This window comes from Acyrthosiphon pisum, chromosome A3 (genome assembly GCF_005508785.2).
Source record: "Acyrthosiphon pisum isolate AL4f chromosome A3, pea_aphid_22Mar2018_4r6ur, whole genome shotgun sequence".
In the NCBI taxonomy this organism is placed as follows: Eukaryota; Metazoa; Arthropoda; class Insecta; order Hemiptera; family Aphididae; genus Acyrthosiphon; species Acyrthosiphon pisum.
The window spans coordinates 24031265-24041889 of NC_042496.1; the positions used below are offsets into that span (position 1 = coordinate 24031265).

The following is a 10625-nucleotide window of genomic DNA, read 5'->3' on the forward strand; positions in this document are numbered from 1 at the left end:
GGTAAGAACATTATCTGTGTTAATCGAAAACCATCTAGTCAAGTATGATTTTGTTCTTTTAATTCCAACCAAAGTTAAATAGGCGTAGTAGGTACCTATTAATTTAAGTAAATTCAATTACGTTATGTACATGTGTGTATACTGATACACACAAGTATTTTTGTCATAGATTCGATTCAGTATGATTTGGTCAAAATGTAGGTTTCTATGCATCAAACTATCAAAGATAACAAAAAGTAAATACATTTTAAAAAAGTGGATGTCGCTCTGCTGTACAGTAGATTACAAGTGGGTCATTGTATAATGGATTGTATTAGACTTTAATTCAATGATATAATATCATTGTGTAAGAAAAACGATTCTGAGCGTAGACGGTTTGTCAGTTTGGTTATTTTATATTGTTATTATTTATTTTATCATGCAAGTTGAATTAATATTAAAATATTATAATTTTTTATTCGTTTCTATGGTGATATACAAAGCGTTAGAAATTAAAATCCCATTTTTAGTGTTTTTTCGTAATTTTTAGGTGGTTTTTCCCGTGGCATTAAATAACTATTGAGAAACTCGAAAAATGACTTCTCTAAAGTACCATCTTGATCCAATTTTCTAAAAGATCAGGTAATATATGTTGAAATCGAAGCACTCCTCCTGGAAGAAATGTTGTATACAGGATATAAAAAGAAAAAAAATAAATAAATAAATAAACACCATTGTAAAACAATAGCTGAAAAAAATGTATTGTACAACTTTAAAAATATATTGATCATCAATGATTTGTTTTATATAAAAAGATCGCTATAAGAACTCGTAACATAGATTCATAATAAAAAGACAGGTAAAAAAAAAATTTGTGATATTACTTGAATTCAATCGTCGATGATACGAAGCGCTCCCGGGACCTTATTTCGCGGGCGTATTCAGCGCATTTCGATTGGCTGTACCTTGACCTACAACAGAAAGTTGAAACTTCCCACTTACACCCTCCCTCGTAGGCATACACCAGACATTCAAACTGATCATGGTACGCTGCGTTCATGCACGTACGCTTGTCCCAGGGGCACCCGTTTTCCCTTGCGTATTTCAGGCACTCCAGGTGACCGTTAGACGCTGCGCTTCTGCACGTATCCCCGTCCCAGGGGCACCCGTTTTCCCTTGCGTATTTCAGGCACTCCAGGTGACCGTTCAACGCAGCGTTGCTGCACGTAATCTCGTCCCAGGGGCACCCGTTTTCCCGTGCGTATTTCAGGCACTCCAGGTGACTGTTTTCTGCGGCCCTGGTGCACGTGTCCTCGTACAATGGGCACCCGTTTTCCCTTGCGTATTTCAGGCACTCCAGGTGACCATTAGACGCTGCGCTGCTGCACGTACGGCCGTACCAAGGGCACCCGTTTTCCCGTGCGTATTTCAAGCACTCCAGGTGACCGTTAGACGCTGCGCTGCTGCACGTATCCCCGTCCCAGCGGCACCCGTTCACAGAGGCGTACCTTAGACATTCCAGATTGCCCGATCCCGCCGCCAAATCACACGCCTTACCTCTGACACCGGTCCATCCAGGCACGGTGTCCCAAGGGACGCCAATCTCGTGTGCTAGTTTCAAGCAACCGATGTGCCCGTTGAACGCTGCCTTCTCGCATATGTGTTTAAAGGTATCGTCATTGATGGCGAATAGAGACCGCCTGAACATTGTCTGCCTATCGTTGTGCTCATCTTGTTTTTTGTCGACTTTGAATAATTCAAACAGCGCCTCGCAAGTCAAACTTGTCACGTTCGATGTTGTTGCACGCGTAGTACGCCATTTTCGCCAGGCTGGGTAGTGGGTACATTTTTTCGGTGTATGACGACGTCCGCTTCAAACGAGCAGTCGTAACGCGTAAGGTAACGAAATCTCGAAATGATCACTCGAGAAATTTAAGAATAAGTACCGGTAAAACGATGAATCGCCTTGGATTCACTATAACAATATTAACAACTCGCGATGAAAAACAATGTTCAATGATGAAAATATTATTGACAATGGACGCGTGTGATCGCCATTGAACTTTAGATAATGTTATCATATATAGTTCAATGGTGATCGAAAACACGATTTAGGCAATAAACATTTATTTTATCAATGAATATTCATTATTTTAAAAAGTGTAAATTTTTTTGAAAATATTTTTTTAAATAGTTTCAAGTCCCTTATAAAACAACGTTTTTCATAAAAAATTATAGTTTTAAATATTTTTTATCCTTATAAATTTTTAAGTTTTTTACTTTTTTGAATGAAAATATTGGGTTTTAATTTTATATTCCAAAGCAGAATATTTTTCTTATAGTATTTTGATGCATGAAAATCGAATTTGGGGGGAGTAGTTTATGAGTTATAAATATTTAAAGTTTAGATGTGCGGAGTGGAGAGGTACAGGGTTACCCCACGAAATGTTTTTCCACTTATACATACATATAAAATTAAAACGTTGTCATTGTACAACATTGTAAATGTTGTCATTCGAAAAAGTAAAAAACTTATATCCACTGTTCATGCATGTCGTCAGCATTTCCGCCACTCCGTCTGTAATAGTGACAATGTACAGCATACACAATGGACAACTCTTTTCTCCCCGCTCTTCACCTTCTCTTCCTACGCATTACACAAATGATCCACTCTATACAAACGTATTTCTAATGTCTTTGCTAAATCAATGTAAACACCGCCATAGTTTTGCATATTTTATTTTGTTTTTTTTTTTACGTTGTGTGTCAACATAACCATAAAGAGTTCGTATTATAATTTTGTATAATTGTATTATCTCGTATGTGGTGTGTATGTGTACTGAAGGCTCGCTAGTAAAACAGCTTCGACTTTTTCGTTCATATTCATTTTTATAATATACACGTTATACCTTTTATCATTGTCGTCATCAGTGAGATGACACAATTATCATTGTAATTTTCTCAGACCTGCAGATCGTTTATACAACGACTACCAATAAATCATATATCGTTCACAATTCTGTGAGTACTTAATTATTTGGTTCCGTTTATAATACCTACCTCTCTGTTAGATACCTAGTCCGGACTGACTATATAGGTAGTCAATAAGAATTGAGCGTACGGTGATTGCAATATCATCTGCATCATAGCGTAAGTCCGCCAGCAACCACTGTGCGTTGTGTGAGTGGCCGCCCAGGTCGTCCAGGTGCATTACGCTGTGGATCGGCTAACCATATATACCTCCACCTCAGTCATTGATGGGTGGACATTCTGGATCGTTCTACGGATATCGTGGCAACTGGACATACTTCCGTAGCATAAATTAGTCATAAGATTATATATCAAATTGTTGTGAACTCTGTGGTCATTGCACCATACCGATTCGATCACAGAGAGACCCCCCACCATATACTTAAACTGCATAACCCTATTTCCCATTGTATAACTTGTATCCTTCACATCCATCGTGTTTCGGTACGTTTCAGTTCCTTCGTGTCCATTGTCGCGTCATTGCTGCCCCCCTCACATTATTGGGCTGTGTGTTGGATTGCCTATATCTTGGAAGTAGGCGTTGTCATACTGTCGCTTTGGAAACGTTAATCGTGCACGCAATTTTGGTTGCTTACCCTTGACGCCTTCAATTTTTTCGGTAGATACAATAATTACTATAAGTTAAATCTGTCGAATGGTCCTTTACAATCATCGATTACCCTACACATCCACCTTGGGCAAAATCAGTAAAGGTTATGAATCTAAGATAACGACATAGAAAATCCGCAGTACGGAGGTCATAATAATAGGTATGCATATAAACAAATTTTAATTGTTTAAGAACATAATTCAATTATTTATGTGTATATAGAATTAGGTATTTACATAGCATAACATATTAATATATATATATATTTTTTAAATTCCTTCAATAAACACTTTTAATAGTTTAACGAGATTTTGCGTTTGGTACACAATCAGTTATATTTTTAAATACATTTCTTGGTTTCTTTTTTTAGTTATTGTGTTCTATTGAATCAGGTCGACCTATAATATGTTATAATTGAATGAAATTAGTAAATCATCAAACAATAAGTATGTTGTAGTTAATTAAGAAGATAGGTACCTGATAACTCATAAATCAATTACCCACTTATAAACTGTTCAGAAGTAATTTTTTCTAATCTGCTTTTAAATTTTGTTGGGGGTTAAAAAACTTGTTTGAACTTTAAATAATCTTAGCACGCTTCTGCTCGATAATTTTCAGATTCGTATTCAATTGAAAAACTAAAACCTTCAATATAATTTATAAGTCATATCCTTATGAAACCTTCAAAGATCGAAACAGAAGCGTCCCTGGATTATTTTAAAGTTCATACAAGTTTTCTTACTCAATTATTTACGTGGTACATGGTAATGATAATTATATTACATAACATTTCATAATTTATTATGTCATTCTCAAATCAAAGTCCAATAACAAACCGTACCCATAGGCACACATTGGGTGTGAATTTAGGGGTGCTGGAATAATTTATGATACACAGACTCGTAGGGGGCTCTGCCCCCACATGCCCCTAATACTATAATAACTGCATTGCGATAATTATAAATTTGTGTTTAAAATAAAAACAAATATTTAAAAGTAATTATAATATGATAATATGTGATCATTAATTATTAATGTTAAACAAGATTTAATTTCCTGTTTGATAATGCAAATTTTTGCAATATAATTTCCCCATCTATTTTATTGGTAAGATCTCTCTCAATTATAAGCGTAGATAGCTTAGTAAATCTTTCTTGGCCCTTACTGGTGCGTAACTAGTTTTTCAATCTATGCATAGCTGAGAAGTAGCGTTCACACGTTGAAGAAGAAATTGGAATTGTCATTCCCACTTGAACTAGTTTATAGACATTTGGAAACGAACTTTTTTGACATTAATTTTTCAAGTCTTCAAATACAAAGTTGGGTGGTAGACTATTCTTTAAGACCAGAATTTCTGCTGATAATCTACCTAGTTGTTGATATTTTCAAAATATCCTGATATACATAAACAGATTTGTATAATAATATTTCATAAGATATGACCATGTAATAAATATTTTAAATAGTTAGTTTTTTTTTATCAAATATACCTTATAAAACACAAACTATTATGTTCATCCAAGTTAAAAAAGTTGTCCACAGATTCGGCCAGCTCTAAGCTTTCTTCCGAAAAGCGTTTTTTTAAATTTATGATTATTGCATTAATTATTCTTAAATAAACTGTTGTACGCCAAAATTCAATAGTGTTTGAAGTATTATTTTCAGACTCTGCTCTTGTTCGATGACTCGGGGCATAATCTTGAAGTTTGGTTGGTTCACGACATTTGCGAGTTTTTTTTTTTTATGACACTATTGTCAGATACATACATAAATATTTTTTAAATATTAAATATGTCTTTATAAAGACTTAGGTACTGACATTTTAAATGTATGTTTTATTTTATAAACATACAGTATTATTAAATAAAGCAATAATATATAATCCAAATAAATAATAAAGAACTAACTTTCGTTTGTGGGTAGCAGTGTCAATAGTATATTATTTTTATTTGCAAAATCTTGAACCTTTTGCCAAAATTTATCAAAAGCCTCATCAGAACGCAGATTTTTAAATGAAGCAATAACACCTTTAATTATTTTCCCAGAATTTCCCAATGTAGCTTTTTTATTTTGAAACTGATTGCTCAAGATATTAATGATGCAAAGTACCTACATCAGAGGTTCCCAAACTGTGGGTCGCGACCCAAAAGTGGGTCGCGATTATATTTTTGGTGGGTCGCGCTATAATTTGATATAATACATATTTTTCGTTGATGTTCAAAGTTCAAATACAGTTTTTCGTCAATCGTTATCTGCGAGATTGACAATTACGAGTTTACAGCACCGTATCAAACAGATTAATAGTTATACCTATTGAAAGAAAGCGATTTATCTGAAACAAATTAGTGTTAGTAAGTATCTAAATACCTAAAAAAAAAAAGGTCATTCAATGTATTGTGGGTCGCCAAATTTTAAAAAATTCTCAAAATGGGTCGTACAATAAAAATTTTGGGAACCTCTGAACTACATCATATAGAATGAAAATTATAACAATAAAGTTTTTTTTTGTTATTGAACTTAAAATGCCTGGAAATTCATAATCATTTGGCATGTCATTGTCAATTTATTAGAAAATATTACTCTTATAAAATTAAAAATATTAACCTATTGCTTGAGCAACATATATCTTTGTCTACCTGATCTTCAACTTCCTCTTTTAAGCTTTAACGATACTTTAAAAATTATTTATAATAGATTCACAGTTTTTGTACCGGCATACCCATCGAGTATTGAGTATTTAACTAATTATAATGGAAAAAAAATGTCCAACTCAATAAACCATAATAATTTACAAATTATTGGTGGATTACTGAAATACATTTTACAGGAAACTGGGGGTGCTTAGCACCCCCGAGCACCCCTCTATGTTCGCCTATGTGGTTATACATTTTGTATAGATGCTTAATTTGAAATAAACATTGTACAATTAATAAAAACGTAAAACTAAATCTAATTATCAATTATTTTCATTGGTAAATTGATCAATGATATTTTCAATATTATTATAAATATTTATATTTTTGTGAATGTATAAGCTAGATCTGTTAACCTTTCCTCGCTCAGAGCTCAATCTTAACCATGTTTTCAGTAAATGTAAATTAATATTATATAATATATAATATAACATAATACCTATATTCAGTAAATGATAATCGCCTAAAAAATATCCAATTAAAAACGTCAAGAATTTATTGATAATGAATAACGAATAATCAACTAGATGTAGCCAATTTAAAACATATTAAAAAACATGAATTACCTACCTACTAATACCATTACTACTTAGTAGCGTACACATCGTTAAGATGCTAACCCCCTTGAAATGCCTTCCTTTTACAAAAAAAAAATCTTAGTTACAACAATTTCAATACAAATGGTCGATCAAATGTTGGTCATTTTTTAATAGATATAAAATAAATTGTTAAATAATATCAATGATGTCAATCATAGCTTCAGTTTTTTGGCTGATTTAGAACATTGCTAAACTTCTGTCATACTGTAATACTGCAACTAGTTCATAATTAAAACATATTATTTATGAATATCAGTTTAGTAATTAAAAAATGTATAGATAATATTAGAAATCATTTTAAGATATTCAACAATTATACTGAGATAGATTTAACTACCTATGAGTTATGACCTATCTAGTTGTTTTCTGATTTCTAATTCTAGAAAATGTAAGCAAATTGAAATGAATTACTTTAATTAAGGATACAACAACGTTTTTTGAATATCTTGTAACCTATTGTTTTTAAAAATATATTATTATCTGTAATTTAAATTTACCATTAATCGACAACCATCCAGTCAAGTACGATTTTATTATTTTAATTCCACCATAGTTAAATAGGTAGTAGGTGCCTATTAATTAAAGCAAATTCAATTACGTTATCAGTACACACAAGTATTTTTTTCATAGATTCGATACAGTATAATTTGGTTAGAATGTAGGTACCCATGAATCAAACTATCAAAGATAACAACAGAGAAGAACATTTAAAAAAAAAAATTATTGAACAACTTTAAAAATATATTAATAACTTTATATAAAAAGAACGCTAAAAACTCGTAACATGAATTCATAATAAAAAGACATTATAAAAACTAAAAAGATATTAATTGAGTTCAATTGCCATCCCGTAACCATATTTCGCGGGCGTATTCAGAGCATTTCGAGTAGCTGTATCTTGAACTACCCGAGTAACTGAACATGTTCCACGGGCACCCTGCCTCGTAGGCGTACACCAAACATTCATACTGGTCATGGTGCGCTGCCATGTCGCACGTGTCGCTGTTCCACGGGCACCCGTTTTCCCGTGCGTATTTCAGACAGTCCAGTTGACCGAATAATGCGGCGAAACTGCACGTCTGCTCGTCCCAGGGGCACCCTTTTTCCCGTGCGTATTTCAGGCACTCCAGTTGACCGTTCCACGCGGCGATGTTGCACATTTCCCGGTCCAAACCACACCCATTTTCCCATGCGTATTTCAGGCACTCGAGGTGACCGTATTTTGCGGCGTTTATGGACGTACGCTTGTCCCAGGGGCACTGGTTTTCCCGTGCGTAAGTCAGACAGTCTAGGTGACCGTTAGACGCTGCGTTGCTGCACGTCTCCTCGTCCCAAGGGCACCTGTTTTCCCGTGCGTATTTCAGGCACTCCAGGTGACCGTTAGACGCTGCATTGCTGCATGTATTCTCGTCCCAAGGGCACCCGTTTTCCCGTGCGTATTCAGGCACTCCAGGTGACCGTTAGACGCTGCGCTGCTGCACGTATCCCCGTCCCAGGGGCACCCGTTTTTCCGTGCGTATTTCAGGCACTCCAGGTGACCGTTAGACGCTGCGCTGCTGCACGTATCCCCGTCCCAGGGGCACCCGTTTTTCCGTGCGTATTTCAGGCACTCTAGGTGACCGTTAGACGCTGCGCTGCTGCACGTATCCCCGTCCCAGGGGCACCCGTTTTTCCGTGCGTATTTCAGGCACTCCAGGTGACCGTTAGACGCTGCGCTGCTGCACGTATCCCCGTCCCAGGGGCACCCGTTTTCCCGTGCGTATTTCAGGCACTCCAGATGACCGTTAGACGCTGCGTTGCTGCATGTCCGCTTGTCCCAGCGGCACCCGTTTTCCCGTGCGTATTTCAGGCACTCCAGGTGACCGTTAGACGCTGCGTTGCTGCATATCCGCTTGTCCCAGCGGCACCCGTTTTCCCGTGCATATTTCAGGCACTCCAGGTGACCGTTAATCGCTGCGTTGCTGCACGTCTGCTCGTCCCAGCGGCATCCGTTTTCCCGTGCGTATTTCAGGCACTCCAGGTGACCGTTAGACGCTGCGTTGCTGCACGTCTGCTCGTCCCAGCGGCATCCGTTTTCCCGTGCATATTTCAGGCACTCCAGGTGACCGTTAGACGCTGCGTCGCTGCACGTATCCTTGTCCCAGGGGCACCCGTTCTCAAAGGCGTACCTTAGACATTCCAGATTGCCCGATCCCGCCGCCAGATCACACGCCTTGCCTTTTAAACCGGGCAATACTACACACTCAGTATCCCAAGGCACGCCAATCTCATGTGCCAGTTTCAGACAATCGATGTGCCCGTTGGACGCTGCCTTCTCGCAGATGTGTTTAAACATATCGTCATTAATGTCGAACCGAGTTCGACTGAACATTGTCTGCCTATCGTTGCGCTCGTCTTGGTTTTTGTCGACTTTGAATAATTCTAACAGCGACTCGCAACAATTTCGCATCCCGATGTCCGGTGTGTCCATCAAGTCGAACTTGTTACGTTCAATGTTGTTGCACGCGTAGTACGCCATTTTCGCCAGGCTGGGTAGTTGGTACATTTTTTCGGTGTTCGATGACGTCCGCTTCAAACGTACAGTCGAGTACTTGTTCTACCCGTTAGTTAACGAAAACTCGAAATGATCACTCGAGGAATTTAAGAATAGTACCCGTAAAACGATGAACCGCCCGAGTTCACTATAACAATATTAACAGCTCGCGATGAAAAACAATGTTCAATGATGAAAATATTATTGGCAATAGAAGCGTGTGATCGCAAACCCGATTTAGGCAAAATCATTAAAGGTTATGAATTGATATTGAAAATCCGCAGTACCAGGAGTATGAAACTCCGTGAATTGGCCGAACCGGGTGATTGTGGCCTCGAACACGGTTTCCAGGGGGCGTGTCACAGGTGAAATAAAGAATGGTAAACAAGTTGACCCCGCGTATCGTATTACATAAACGAGAGACCTTGAGTCTAGCTGTCAAGTTAGTGCACGGAAACGTTTCCATGTTTTTCTGAGGTTCAGACTTCAGATCACAGGAAAACAAAACTCCAATCAGCTGATCGAGTTTCGCTTCTGTATTGTTCTATTATACCATTCTGCACATCAAATAAAACTCATAATACGCAAATACGGCTTTCTCATTGGTTCACCATTTGGCGCAATGAAATATTTAAATATTTTCAATAAAATAATATTAGTTAATAAAAAATGTTTTTTTTATTTCTATTGTTATACTTACAAGTACATTTTTAGAAAAAAATAATTGAAAATAGGTTATACTTCATACACATCTAATCGTAATACAAATTAATTTGATAATTGATAAATATTATAATAACAATAAGGTTAAATATGAAATATGAATTATAATTATTATTATATATTTTTAAACGAAAAGTATAAATTATGTTATTGGTTTTCTAAGTTGAAATTTATTTATTTTAATCAAATCATCAATTACTTATAAGCATCCATGAGATTTATTTTTATCTTTAAGCAAATTACCTATACTATAATTAGTTATTAAATTAATTATACATTTTAGTTACCTACTATACCATACTTAAAAAAAAATTATAGTTTCAAACGGAGTTCATTCTAAAATAGATAAATAAGCTTATAATAATAAGTATGCATATAACAAATTTTAATTTGTTTAAGTACATAATTAAATTATATATGTATATATAATTACGGTACCTACCTACTTACATACCATT

The 10625-nt window shown here is 35.9% G+C and overlaps 3 protein-coding genes across 4 annotated transcripts; all 3 read right to left on the bottom strand.

Moving 5' to 3' along the window:
* Positions 1–739: 739 nt before the first annotated feature.
* LOC107882669 lies at positions 740–2088 on the bottom strand. 2 transcript variants are annotated; one of them, XM_016801350.2, is made up of 3 exons: positions 1426–2088; positions 1308–1344; positions 740–1064 (listed from the first exon to the last, which is right to left on the bottom strand). In XM_016801350.2, exons 1-3 carry the CDS (start codon positions 1685–1687, stop codon positions 860–862), a joined length of 504 nt encoding a protein of 167 aa, XP_016656839.1. In that variant the 5' UTR covers positions 1688–2088; the 3' UTR covers positions 740–859. The 2 variants fall into 2 exon arrangements, with proteins under 2 accessions (XP_016656839.1, XP_016656838.1); XM_016801349.2 differs by having other exon boundaries at positions 1308–2082.
* Positions 2089–7527: 5439 nt separating this feature from the next.
* Positions 7528–8269, bottom strand: LOC115034384. Its single transcript, XM_029491111.1, has one exon. It carries the CDS (start codon positions 8069–8071, stop codon positions 7748–7750), a length of 324 nt encoding a protein of 107 aa, XP_029346971.1. The 5' UTR covers positions 8072–8269; the 3' UTR covers positions 7528–7747.
* LOC100571615 lies at positions 7553–9795 on the bottom strand. The gene has a single exon (XM_008181069.3). It carries the CDS (start codon positions 9454–9456, stop codon positions 8272–8274), a length of 1185 nt encoding a protein of 394 aa, XP_008179291.1. The 5' UTR covers positions 9457–9795; the 3' UTR covers positions 7553–8271.
* Between the last annotated feature and the right edge of the window lie 830 nt (positions 9796–10625).

Coding starts and splice junctions, on each gene's coding strand:
- LOC107882669 (XM_016801349.2), bottom strand. CDS start 1,687: ATGTTCAGGCGGTCTCTATTCGCCATCAATGACGATACCTTTAAACAC. Junction 1,065..1,307: donor AAATACGCAAGGGAAAACGG/GTGCCCATTGTA, acceptor AAGGGAAAACGG/GTGCCCCTGGGACAAGCGTA.
- LOC115034384 (XM_029491111.1), bottom strand. CDS start 8,071: ATGTGCAACATCGCCGCGTGGAACGGTCAACTGGAGTGCCTGAAATAC.
- LOC100571615 (XM_008181069.3), bottom strand. CDS start 9,456: ATGTACCAACTACCCAGCCTGGCGAAAATGGCGTACTACGCGTGCAAC.